Source organism: Bacillus rossius, chromosome 3, assembly GCF_032445375.1.
Source record: "Bacillus rossius redtenbacheri isolate Brsri chromosome 3, Brsri_v3, whole genome shotgun sequence".
Taxonomy (NCBI): Eukaryota; Metazoa; Arthropoda; class Insecta; order Phasmatodea; family Bacillidae; genus Bacillus; species Bacillus rossius.
In genome coordinates, this window is record NC_086332.1 from 86266681 (window position 1) to 86281369 (window position 14689).

At 39.6% G+C, this 14689-nt stretch overlaps 1 protein-coding gene across 3 annotated transcripts in view; it reads left to right on the plus strand.

The window, feature by feature from the left end:
• LOC134531005 (uncharacterized) overlaps positions 1 to 14689 on the plus strand; it is a 153726-nt gene that overhangs the window by 40422 nt on the left and 98615 nt on the right. For 2 of the 3 annotated variants that reach the window (XM_063366431.1, XM_063366433.1), the window contains exon 1: positions 9502 to 9724. The exons of the other annotated variant lie outside the window; for it this stretch is intronic. In XM_063366431.1, the coding sequence (XP_063222501.1) occupies positions 9673 to 9724 (52 nt within the window). In that variant the 5' untranslated portion in view covers positions 9502 to 9672. Of the gene's footprint in view, positions 1 to 9501; positions 9725 to 14689 lie in introns of those variants that run through there. 3 annotated transcript variants of the gene reach the window in all.

Below are 14689 nucleotides of genomic sequence, written 5' to 3' on the forward strand. Positions count from 1 at the left end.
TGGGAGTGTAGCCAACCATGCAGTAGACGACATAATAATGAGGCAGTCTAGCCAACCACACATCAGACTATCCAACAATGTGGCATGTAGCCAACTATGTGGCACTCTACACAATTTTGCAATGTTGCAACTACGCGGTAGTCTATCAAACAATGCGGCACTGAACACAACCACGCAGTAGACTATACAACAAAGAGGCTGTCTAGCCAACTACGCAGCGGTCACACCAATAAAGCGAAAAGTGTAGCCAGTCACAATGTATTCTACCTAAAAATTCTGAGATATAGCCAAATATGTGACAGTCTCTTCAACAATGCAGCAGTGTTTCCAACCACAGAGACTATCCAACAATGCGGTTGTTTGGCCAACCCTGCTGCAGTCTAACAGTGTAGCTGTATTTGGTAGTCTTCCCAACCTGCGGCAGTTTAATCAAACAAGTGGCCATCTTCCTTACAATATAACAGTGTAGTTAATTATGCGGTTTACTACACAAAACTGCGGCAGTTTAGCTAACCATGTGACAATACACCTAACAATACAGTAGTGTAGCCTAAAATATGGCAGTCGACCAAACAAAGTGGCATTCTAGCCATTCATGCGGCATTCTATTCAACAATGCGGCAGTATAACTAACAATGCTGCAGTGTAGTTAACACATAGCAGAATACAGCAGTGTAGTCTATCACGCGGAATTCTACAAAAAGGTGTGACAGAATAGCCAACCACGCGGCAGTTTACACAACAATGTGGCTTTGTAACAACCATGTAGGAGTATACACAACAATGTGCCCATGTAGAATACCACGTGGTAGTCTACCTAACAATGTGGCATATAGGAAAACATGCGGTAGTTAACTCCACAATGCGGCAGTGTTGCTAACCACATGCAGCCTTCATAACAATGCGACAAAATAATTATCACATGGCAGTATATCCAATAAAGAATCACTGTAGCCAATCATGCATCAGTCTTCCCAACAATTTGGCAGTCTAGACAACCATGTGACAGTCTAACAAACAATGCTGCAGTGTAGACAATCATGTGGCAGTCTCCCCAACAATGTATCTCTGTATATAACCATGCAGCAGTCTACCTAACAATGCGGCAGTGTAGCCAATAATGTGGTGGTTTACCTCAACAATGTAGGAGTGAAACCCACAACGAGGCAGTTGACCCAAATATGCGGCATTATAACCTAACATGCGGCGATCTATGTAAAAGTACGGAAGCATAGCCAGACATGTAGCAATCTACCCAACACTGCGGCAGTATAGCCAGCATGTGGTATTTTAGCTAACCATGAGAAGTATACTTAAACCTGCGGCAGTGTAGCCAACTATGCAGCTGTCTACCGAACTATGCAGCTGTCTACCTAACAATGCGGCAGTCTAGTCAAATATGTGACAGTCTACCTAACATTGCAGCAGTGTAGCCAACTTCGCGGAAGTCTTCCTAACATTGCGGCAGTGTAGATAAACATGGGGCAGTATACTTAACAATGTGGCAGTCTAGCCACTACATGGCAATCTACCCAACAATGTGGCAGTGTAGCCAATCACACGGCAGTCTAACAAACAATGGTACAGTGTACAAAACTACGCAGCATGATACATAACAATGCATCACGGTAGCCAACCATGTGGTAGTCTACATAACTATGCTCCAGTCTAGCCTACCATGCGACTGTATATCTAACAATGTGCCATTGTTGCCAATCACATGACAGTCTACTTAACAATATGGCAGTCTAGCTAACCATGCTAAACTCTACCCAATAATGCATCCGTGTATCCAACAATTCCACATTATACCCAACAATGCGGCAATCTAGCCAACTATGTAACATTCTACCCAACAATGTGCAGTGTAGCCAATCTCGGGGAAGTATACATAAAAATGTGTGTTGTGTAGTTTCCCACGTGGCCATCTACCATACAATGTGGCAGTGTAGCCAATTACACAGAATATTATCCAATACTGCGGCAGTGTTGCCAACCATGTGACAGACTTACTAAATATCTGGCAGTCTAGCCAAATATGCGGCAGTCTATCAACAATGCGGCAGTTAGCAATTGTGGTAGTCTACTTAACAATGGCGCAGTGAAGCCAACCATGCAACATTTTACACAAATATGCACCAGTGAAGCCAAACACACATCCCTCTACCCAACAACATGACATTGTAGCGAACCACTCGGCAGTCTACACAACAAAGTGGCAGTGTTTCCTACAATATTACACTTTACTCAACAATGAGTTATTTTCGCCAACCATGCTGCAGTCTACCCAAATTGCGGCACCATAATCAAACATGTGGCAATCTACCCATCAATGTGGCAGTTTAGCCAATCACATGGAAGTATACCCAAAAATGTGACAGTGTAACCAATCATATGGTAGACTCTCCAACACTATGGCTGCGTAGCCAAACACACTTTTTTCTCCTATAAATGTGGCAGTCTAGCCAACCATGCGGTAATCTATACATTATGCGGTAGTCTATCCAACCATGCTGCAGACTTCTCAACAATGCGGCAGTGTAGCTAACCATGCGGCAATCTACTGAAAAGTACGGCAGTGTATACAATTACGTGGCAATCTACCATACAATGTGGCAAGCTAGCAATCCATGTGGTAGTCTACCTAACAATGCAGCATTGTAGTTAACCGCATTGTAAAATACCCTAAAACGCGGCAGTGTAGGCAACTATGCTGCAGTCTACTTAATAATGCGGCTATCTAGCCAACCATACTACAGTATACCTAACAATGTGGCAGGTACCCAACCACGGGACAGTCTATCTAACCATGGGACAGTCTACCTAGCATCGTGGCAGTGTGGTTAACCACTATTCAGTCTACTTACCAATGTGGCAGTGTAACCAACCATGCAGCAGTCTTCCCAACAATTTGGCAGTTTTACCAACCATGTGGCAGAATACCCAACAATTTAGTGGAGTAGCATACTACACGGCTGTGTACAATGCTGCAATCTAGTAAATCATGTGGTATCATCAAACAATGCTAAATGTTAGTCAATCACACGTAATTTACCTAACAATATGGCTCTGTAATTATCATGCAGTAGACTACCGAGAATTGCGGTACTAAAGCCAATCATGTGCCAGTCTACCCAACAATGTGGCAGATAAGTCAACCATGTGGGAGTCTTCTAAACAATGCTGCAGTGTAGAGAATCATGCTGCTGTCCCCAAAAATGTAATTGTGTATTTTACCTTGCAGCAGTCTACCTAACAATAAGGGACCGTAGTTAATAATTTGGCTGTTTCATTGAAAATGTAGGAGTGGAACAAACCACACAGCATTCTACCCAACAATGCGGCAGTGTAGCCATCCACGTGCATTCTACCTAACAATGCTGCAGTTTAGCCCTACCAAATGGCAATCAACCCAACAATGCGGCACTGTAGCCAAACGGGTGGCAGTCGACCCAAAAATGCGGCCGATCAGCCAAAAATACAACAGTCTACCTGACTGTGCGGAGGTGTATCTAATTACACAAAAGTCTCCCTCTCAATGTAACAGTATATCAAATCACATAGCAGTCTACAAAACAATGCTGCAGTGTAGAAAATAATGCGGATGCCTACCTTAACAATATAAAGGTGTAAAAAACCACATGGCAATCAACTCAAATATGCATCAGTGTAGCCAACCACACGGCAGTCTATATAATAGTGCGACAGTGTATTCAATTGTAAGGCAGTCTACCTAACAATGTGGGAGATTATACATACACGCGGTAGTCTACTTAACAAAAGAGGCAGTCCAACCATCCTCGCAGCAGTCTATTTAAGAATGCGGCATTGTTACCAATCATTTGGGGAAGCATACTCAACACTGCGGAAGTGTAGCCAACCATGTGGCAGTCTATCCAACAATGTGGTTTATAGCCAACTATGCGGCAGTCTACTCAACACTGTGGCAGTTTAGACAACCTTGCGATAGTCTACCTAACAATATGGCAGTATAGCCAACTTGTGGTAGTCTACTCAACAATGTAGCAGTGTAGCCAAATACATTGTATTATATCCAACAATGCGGCAGTGTAGCCAAACATGAGGCAGTATACTTAACAATGTGACTGTCTATAAAACTACCTGAAAGTCTAACTTAACAATGTGGCAGTGTAGTTAACAATGTGCCAGTCAATCTAATAATGCAGCAGAGAAGATATGCAAGTGGTAGTCTACCAAACAATGGGGCGGTAAAATCAACCATGCAGCTTTCTACCTATGTTGAAGAGAAGCCAACTTAGCAGAATTGTCCAAACAATGCGGCAACATAACTAACCACACAGCAGTTTTCTTATTCATGCGGCAGTTTAGCCAACCATGTCACATTTTCCCTAACAAATGGAAGGCTAGCTACCACATGATAGTCTATCAAACAATGCAGCAAAGTAGCCAACATCGCGACAGTCTACCTAACAATGTGTCAGTATAGCCAATCATTCAGCAGTCTGCCTAATAATGCGGAGGTGTAGGTAATGATGGGGCAGGCTCCCAACAATGTGGCAGTATATCCTACCCTGCTGTTGTCTATTAAACAATGCAGCAGTGTAACCAACACCAAGGCAGTCTACATGACAGTGTAAATGTGTAGCAAATTATGTGGCATCCACCCAACAATGCGGTAGTGTATTCAACCACATGGAAGTCTACTCTAAAAATGTCTGGGTATGCAACCTTAAAGTAGTCTGCTTATCAATGCACCAGTCTTGCCAGCCACACAGCAGCCTATTCAACAGTGCATCATTTTTACTAACCATGCGGCAGTCTACTTGAAATGCAGCAGTCTAGGCAACCACGCGGTAGTCTTCTTAACAATAGGGCAGTGTAGCCAACAACATGGCAGTCTATCCACCAATGCAGCAGTCTAGCCAACTAGGTGCAGTCTACTTAACAATGTGGCATTGAAACCGAAATTGTGGCAGTCTACCTAACAATGAGGAGGTGTAGCTAATGTGTAACTTTCCCTCACAATGCTGCAGTGTATCCAACTACGTGGCATTCTACACAACAACATGACTTTGTAGTCAACAACATGCCATTCTACCCAATGCGGCTTTGTAGCCAACAACATGGCATTCTGCCCAACAATGCGATAATGCATCCAAAAATGCGGCATTGTAGCCAACCACGCGGCAGTCTTCCCAAAAATGCAGCATTATATAGCCAACCACGCGTCAGTCTTCTCTTCAACAAGCAGTGTTGCAACTACACGGTAGTCCACCCACTCAGCAGTCTAGCCAACAATGCAGCAGTCTAGCCATTTACGCGGAAGTCTATAAAATAATGAGGCAGTGTAACCAACCAAACGGCTGTCTAACTAATGTGTAGCTAAATTCATTGCAGTCTCCCCAACAATGCGCAGTGTTTCCAACAATGCGTCTGTCTACCAAACATTATGGCAGTGTAGCCAATGTTGCCAATTACGCGGTAGTGGACCCATGACTTCGGCAGTGTAACCAACCACGTAGCAATCTACCTAACAATATATCAGTGTAGCCAATTACGCAGCAGTCTATCCAACACTGCGGCAGTGTAGCCAGCCAGTTGGCTGTCTACCCAACAATGCGGTGGTATAACCAATCACGCGGCTGTATACTCAACAATGCAGCAGTGTATCCAACCACGTGGCAGTCTACCCAACAATGGGGCAGTGTAGCCAACAACGTTGCAGTCGATTTAACAATGCGGTAGTCTAGCGAACCACGCGGCAATCTACCCAACAATGCAGTAGTATAGACAACCACGCTTCTTGATTAAAAACATGCCGCAGTTGGTGAAGTGCGGGACGGCGTTGTATGTACCGTTCAGAACCCATGTTGTATCCTGGCTCAAAGAGGCTACATTAAACACTTTCCCTACGAAGCATGCACAACACATGCTAATATTTTAAGTGGGAGAGATTGAAACTGAAAAAGCTATCGTGGGTTCTACAGTGAGTTGTCAGTCTACAACAATATTTTACCGTTTAATAATTCATCAATTTGGTTTCCTAATAAAATAATATATTACTTAATGGAATTCCTGAAGTTAATAGTGATTGGCGGCTACAAAACGTATATCCTCTGAATGATTTTTATTTGCGTTCAGCATTTAATTTATATTTAGGAATGACTATGATTGTAATCAGGTGAAAATCTTTCGAATTCTAAAGGGATCCTGCAGGTTTACGTTTATCATTCCCGTTTCACAGTTACTATTTTGCAAGCGCAAGGGGCTCCCAATTATGAGGTACATTTAAATTAAAGAATGGTTCTTTAAAAGTCTTTTAATGTCGATCTTTCTTGAATCACTACAAAGTCGTTAAAATAATAAGGGCCGGTCCCCCCCCCCCCCTCAAATTTATATAGTGTCTCTTTAACAGCTACACGCCCAGAGAGTAACAAAAGGCATTATTTTCATAGATTACATAATTATTTGGTTGTGCTATTTGTATAATCGAACCCATAAAGGAGGTTTCTCAGTACTTGGTCACCCCATTGCAATAACGACTTGCTACTTGCTCAGACTCGTCCATAGGTATGTCAAAAGAATAATGTGATCCAATCATTGAATACATCTTCACTGTAACTAAGTATCATTGCACGTGGAAATGGATTCCATGCATTTTACCATTGCTGTGCTAAAGTGGAGCATGTGCATGTTATGAACTTTTATGTTGTCCAAATTGTAGTATGAATTGATTGGATTAGTTAGCTATCAATTTTTTGAAATAATAAATCATATTGTAATTTCTCTGTTAAGATTTATCAAACTTTTTGAATGTTTTTGTATAGTTGTAGTCTGCGACATTTAATTTGTCTCAAATTTGACATTTCTCAAAAGTAGTACCATTGGTTTCCGAGATGACACTTGCAAAGCATCACATGATGTTTGTTTAAGATCACTGACAATAACCAAGTAAAATACTAATATGATTTTGTTTACAATTTGGTTTACGAACAACAGTGGTAGTGGCCGTGGACCCTTAGCACTACACTGTAAAAGATTGCACTTTTACAAGGAAAATCCTTGGAAACCGAGTTGCCAACGATATAACTTATAAAACTACAAGGCAGTGCTTTGTAAAATATCATATAGTACAAAACATTGCCTCTCAATTATCAAGTAATATATTTGGTAACAGGGTTTCCAAAGACTATCCTCGTAAAAGTACAAAACATTTTTTACAGTGTACTTTTAAGAACTGTCAACATTTTAGAATGTTACATGATAAAGCCTATTTAGTTGATACACAGTTGATGTGGGCGAACAGCTTGTGGCGGGAAAAAAAGGTCGCTTGCAGGGTTTTTGGTTTTGAAAGTTAGCAAAATAACGCTACTAATATTTGACCAGCTCCTCAACCGGCGGGGTAATGTTTGGAGAAGGAAGAAGTCTAGGAAAAGCCTGTTTCACACTCCGCACAAGAGAACTAAGTTCAACAGCCTACTCCTAGTCCATACGTTTGTACTGCTGCATCCACGAGCCCTTCTGGAAAGTTCATCAGGAACAGGAAATTGGGCACGTGTAAGGAGCAGACTTCGACGATTCTTCCCGCAGTTCCTTAATTTGTATCTAAGCCAGTTTTACCATCTGCTGCGTGAAATCTGAACACATAAGCATTTAAACTATATAGTAAAGGCATTTAAATGAGTAAATTATAAAAAATTAATTAAGGCAGATCAAAAAGAAAACTTCATTCAGAAGCATGTAAGCAGAATTAATATGTAAAAATTATAACAAATATTTATTATGTATCCTGTGTACCACGAAATATTTATTTAAATTTTTTTGTACGTCTTTCGGGTTCTTTATTGAATTCTTTGGTTAGGTTGTGATCATCGCCAAAACATGTACGAATCCGTCTAGTTGGAAACTGCACTTTCAGTAGTACTTATAGTTTAAATTATATCGTTAGACTGAAATGTTACGTTTCATAGAAAATCGCGCAGTCAGTACCTGAATACGCTAAAGCCATCAGCTTACAATTCACCATGCACCAGTATTTCGCATATGCAATATGATTAAAAGTGAAACTTGAAATACCTGCATTAATGTAACCATTTGCTTTACTTTTCTGGATAAGAGTTTCCTATACACTCCCTGGACGAACTTGAGTTAGCAATAAACGAGAATAGATGTTGACTAACGCAAGTGCAGCCTAGTTAACAGATAATGAAAAGCATTTTACCTCGATATCGGATTGTGAGATCAGTAATGAAACTTCATCAAGACATAAAAATAATCTCGAATTGTCTGGCTTGGACTTTTGAAATAAGATACCCCAAACCTACTATAATGCTAAAAAACATGTATCTATCTGTAAACAATTTATGACCTCAAAATTGCTAAAGGCTATTGACGACTTAATGTTCATACATGTTTTAGTTAGTAACCTCGTAATTAATTTAGTAATAATTTTAACGCAATACTTCAAACGGTTCTAAAGATACCATGATAATCATATACTAAAAATTAGGGTACACATAAAATTACTTAGACACTTAAAACCACCCAATCTTTACAATTGAACTCGGAGAAGGTCACTGAAAATGATACAAGGGCAGACGTTTTCGAAAATTGGCAAAGAATTGAGTGTAAGATGTTTCAGCCAGGTACAGATATAAACAAAAAGATTTTGAATATGTGATCCCACTGAATTGTCTGTGCTTGCTCCTGAACATTTAAAAAAAATTAGTTTTAAGGAAAATTTTAAATAACTTAAATTTTAGTGTGCATAATAAAAAAACATTAATCGTCCAGTTTTTCTATCTAAATAACCCGTGAGATGAATTCTGTCTACGCAAAGTCGCAGACACAGAGGGGGACATAGCAGTGCGACTTACTGTGGAAACTGAAACCATGTTTCGCGTGACATGTGGCGCTAACTGTTGAGTAGGCCCATAATTACTAGCCAAAAAAAAACTGGGACGGGAGTGTTAGGTTTATAATGTTAATTTAACTACCTGACTAATTTCTTAGTAACAGATTTAAACTGTGCAAGAAACACTTAATGCTGTTTTGTAATTAAAAAAAGCATTTTCTATATAAATTAGTAGGAGATGCATAATTTCTGGTATGCCACACCACAAAATATGTGGCTAAACAAAATAAAGTGAAATTAACTTTCACTTTCAATATAGCCATGTTAGTAATATATTATGAAAACTAATATCTAGCGGGTGGGGCCAAAACTACTTCCAAAAACTAGGTCTCAGTCTCGGCAATTAGAGTTTCTCCGCCATGAACCGTGGCATTCTTTACATAAGTTGGAATTGGTAGCCCCGCTGGCCAATTTTACGCTAGTAATGAATGAGTTTATGGACGGAAGAAAAGGGAAGATGTACATCATTTGTTCATGTCTATAACCGACTGCGATGTTGCGTGACCACAGTTCTGCGCCGCGGGCGGAAGTGACAAGGAAGCGCCGCGGGAGGGGAAACTCCCTCCCCTCCACCCGGACGCCGGGACCTGCGCGCGCACGCGACGCTAGCAGCTGTAGACGCGCGCGCGCTCGCACGCAAACAGTCTAGCCTGCTGCAGTTCGGTGTCAAGCGCGTGCTATGCGGGAGCGCATGCCTCCTGACTTGCGATATGTCGTGCCTGCGGCTTGGTGACGTGTGTACCCCCGCTTGTGTGGCGTGACTGTGTCGAGCTGACATGGAGGAACTACTGGTGCACGGCAAAGAAGACAACACTGCAGCAAGCAGTGGTGAGCTGTTCCGTTACATACATTTACCCTGTTTCATTAAACAGTACTTGTGGTTTCAGAATAGCTGTTTTCAAAACAAACAAAATCATATATCACTTCAACCATGGGCATACATCATGGGGGGGGGGGGGCGCACACCCTTCCCTCCTGGTCCTTGGAATTAAAAATTCCCACGCTAAGGGACGCCCGCTTGCACTGGCAAAAGCGTGACTGTGAAACGGGTGTGATGTCAAAACTATGTTCTATAAAAATCTTTCTGTGTCTTTTAAAGTTTTAAGGTTACTGCATGCACGCATATAGGTTAAAATATGGGCAGTATACAACATACAAGCATCCTATCCAGAGATGACGTGTCGGTTAACCGCACGTGCAAAACTCTCGGGGCGCATTCTACAGATTTGCTCCCCTGACTTCAACTAAATGTAATTATGTATAAAATAATGTAATGATTACTGAGAAGGGCACTGCAAAATTTGAGTTATTAGGCAACATTCCAGGCTGGAATTTAATATTCCTCTGTATTTTAATAATGTACTTGAAGTAGCCCTACTATAAATTAATCACCAAATGACCTAGTAAAGAGTAACAGTCGGTGGGTACTTATCTGTTATCTTCCCACCTACGAAATCGATTATGATACATCGATATTGATTCAATATTTTTATAAATCGTTATGAATACATAATGTATAGCTTAATTTTACAAATTAAATAATGTTAATCTATTATTACTGACTCATAAAATGCTTTAATGTCATTTAAAACTTTAACAAATGGGTATTTTCCTCGTAGCTGTGTTCGCCACATGAATTCGGCTAAGTTAAATGTCAGGAATTCCCTTTTTGTTTCTCTTCTCATTTTGTTGCCCCATTTCGCGGAGCACCGCAATCTTTTAATTGTTCGAGTGTGTTGTAGCGTCTGCGCACCCACAAAGTTGTAACTATGATTCACGTTATAATGTATACAACCCTCACGCTAAATGTTTATATCTGCATTCCAACAATAACTTACAATTATAGAGCCAGGTATAATGTTTCTACAAATTAGTGGCAAAAGAGTGTTTTTGAGATCTGTTAGGAACAGGCGATAAAAAACATTCATTAATCTCTCGGCGAATTCCACCGAAGACCCACTGTTCAGGTAACACTCTACCGGCGTTATTTTTTTCTTTTGGAATACAAGGTTTCATCAGTTTCGAAGTAGAGGTCATTTCCTCCAATTTGAGTTTCTTCCTGTTGCATTTGCCATACGCAAACCTCACGCGTATAATTGTTGTAGTTAACGAAAGCCTCAATGCTCATGTTCCACTCTTTATTAAAAAATGATGCATTCGTCAGTTCTTTTAACCAAAAGTATATGATCAACACAATCGTCTCCAATGATAATAAAACACAACTTAAACATAAACTCGTACAAATTACTGAATTAATATACATTTTTTAAATCAATTTACGAAATACATTTTTTTTAAAATTTCATTTATTATGAGCATTTTTAAAATTTATTTTTGTATGAAATACTTTTAATTTTTTTAGTATAGTGACAGAGTTTTTTTGGTAATAATATTAGGAATTTTTTATTCGTCAAAATTCCCCGCCCAATACCAGATGCAAACAGAGGAGAGACAAAGACTGCACAAATTAGTTCATTGCTGTAGTATTTTTGGATTATTTATTTCAGTTAAACTTTTACCTGATGCAAGTCTTGCTCTACTTTGAATGAAGTTTCAAACAGAATAATTTTTATTTCGGTAAATTATTATTGTGCGAATTTACCACTTAGAATTTCTACATTAACACTTAATGATTATTTCAGAGTTTTTTTATAAGAATAAAATAATAAAAGTTTAGTTTAATATACAGTGAGGACAGACATGAAAAGATACTTTTTTTTTATTTATCTGTCACTACACTAGTCACTGTTAGTTACGTTAATGGCTTATAATGTATTCTTAAACACTAAGTGTTTGGCTTGACGCAACATCTTCTCAATGAGCTTATTGGTTGTTGCACCCCTAACAGTTCTGGAATGATGTCTACTGCGCACCATCTTGGTATGTCTTGCATTGGGTAGTGGTGATGTCTGTCTTGGGACCAGACTACAGCTGCATGCTGATGTGTATTTTGGAGGTGGTCCAGATGACTCACAGTCTATTTTTCCCCTTGTTGTTGCGTTAACTGGATGATGCGGTCGACTTTAGATGGAAGAGGGGTACCTGGTTTCATAAATGAAACTGGACAGCGTCATTCTTCAATACAGTTGACTGACAATGCTGAAATGACGATGGCGTTTCGGCATATAACACTTGCTCGAACCCATATTTCCTCAGCTCTTCTCCAATCAAGCAAGAATACCTAACAGATCCGTTGCTAGGCTCGACGCTCTGGTAGTAGTTACTTGGGTGATAGCTGTACAGCGTTACTTGCTGTGCCCTGGATGAAGACTGAATAAATATTTTATTCTGAAGGCTTACTTTTATAACATGCGGGCTGTTTTTTGAAGGGTAGAAGCATACCTGCCAACTTGTACGATTTTCCCGGAAAATGTACGAAAAATAGCTTCGTTGTACGATTTTACGGACAAGTGTTATTTTGTACGAATTTTCCACAACTTTGAATAAGTTCTGCGTAACAGAACGATTTATCTCGAGTATTGTAATCGATATATCGATGTGAACCTTAGGAAACGATATATTTACATTAGAGTATGTGTCGATACTGTTGTATCGATTGTTTTATCCCTTTTGTTGATGCTGATGGTTTTCTGTTTTCATTAGTTGCAGTTGAGATGGCGGTGTTTTAGCGGAGTTACCGGTAATTCGTGCGTGATGTAATTTGATTTAAAGACTTTTTTAATGTATCAGTATACCATTTGTGCAGTAATTTGGTATTGTTACGTTTAGTTTCTTTATTCATTATGGTTTCGGCCTTTGAGGCACAAGTTTTTTGTTAGGTAAGCCGTTAATCTGTTTCTCAGGTTATTGTTTGATTTAAATTCGGTAAAAATGAGTACTAAGAAAAAACAGAAAGTGTATAATCAAGTATTTAGAGAACAGTACAGTGTTGAATTCTCTTTTATTAAGAAGTCTGTAAAGGGTGACATATTTGCTTACTGTACAGTTTGTCATTCCGACATAAATATTGCACATGGTGGGAAAACGGACATAACGGTTCATTGTCGAAGCGCCAAACATGCCGCAAATGTAAAATGCCAGGAAGAAAGCCAGAAAATATCAAGTTTTTTTGTCAAAACGGGAAATGCCGACTTAGACGTGATAAAAGCAGAGTGCCTGTTTACGGCCTTTTTGGTAGAGCATAATATACCTTTGACTGCTGCAGATCATGCAGGTGCATTGCTGCGGAAAATGTTTCCAAACTCAGAGATAGCCAAAAAGTACGGGTGTGCCAGAACTAAAACTGCAGCTATTGTAAGTGAAATGGCTTCTGATAAAACAGAAGACCTGGTCCATTGTTTACAAAATGGACCATTTGCTGTTGCTACTGATGGTAGTAACGACTCAAATGCGAAACTTTACCCGATTGTTGTCACATTCTATGATGAAAAGCAGCAGAAAATTGTTAACACAGTTTTGTCCATTTCTGCATTGGAGGGTGATTCCACCGGACGTAATATAGGGAACTTAGTGCTTTCACAGTTTGAACTCAAGAAAGTACCTGTTAAGAATTGTATAGCATTGTGTTGTGATAATGCAGCTGTAATGGTAGGTCGCAAGAACGGCGTTGCAGCTGTATTAAAAGAAAAGCAAAATGATCTCATAGTTGTAGGATGCATTTGCCATCTAATTAATCTGGCTGCCGAAAAAGCTGTAGGGGGTTTACCCATAAAAATATATGAAATACTTGTGGATATATTCTATTACTTAGAAAAAAGTGCAAAGAGAATAGACAGATTCCACAAATTCCAAGAGCTTCATAATAAGGAAGCAAAAAATATTTTGAAACACGTTAGTACAAGGTGGCTCTCTCTTGGGCGTAGTTTGTGTAGGCTAGTTGAACAATTGGACCCATTGGTTAGTTTCTTCAGTGAAGAAGTTGCAAGTCAGAAATCGTCATCATCTGGTAGCCTTAGCTCGTACAGAATTCCTAAGATGAGCCCCTCACATAAAAAACAACCCATTCCAAACCCTGTTGGAGTAGGCCTAAATGCCAAAAATGAAAATGAACGCAAAAGGAAATCAGATTCCATTAGTGTCCCTAGTTCCAGTAGTAAGACAGTTGCTTTAGCAAGCTCTCGTGACAAACCTTGTTTGAAGAATCTAACTCCTGTCATTAATCGAGAAGAAAAGTTGTTTATGTTCCTGACATCTAAACTCAGCAAGGCTTTTTGTCTATTTCTTCTTAGTGTAATACCATCATTCGATAAGGTAAATACAACCCTACAGTCGGCATCTCCACATATCCATGTCCTTAGGCAACTGTTGTTTGATTTTTTGAGAGACCTGTTATCAAACTTTGTCAAGCCGAAAGTAATTAAAGGCAGCTCCTTACTTGAACTCGACTACCACTCCATTGAGAATCAGAAAGAAGATGCTGATTTAGTTGTAGGGAATCAGGCTGTAAACATTGTGAAAACACTGGAAGACAAAGAAAAAATAGTTTTCTATTCTTCTGTTCGTAAGTACTTTGTCTTAGCTTGCGATTACATTGTCAACAAGTTTCCTTTAAAAGATGAGGTATTGAAACATGCAGAAGTTGCTAGACTCAGTAACATTGAGAATGCCAGCTTTTCTTCTGTCCATTATTTTGTGGAATTATTTCCTATTATGCTTGCTATAAAGGAAGGGGAAACACAAGATGCTGCTATAGACGAAATACAAAAGCAGTTCACAACTCTTCAGGTCAACGACATTTCAGATATTTGTGCAACAGAAGTAAGTGAAGATATAAAATGGTCTCAGTTAGCCAGTATTCGAGGAGTATATGGAGTGGCAAAGTATAATCGGATA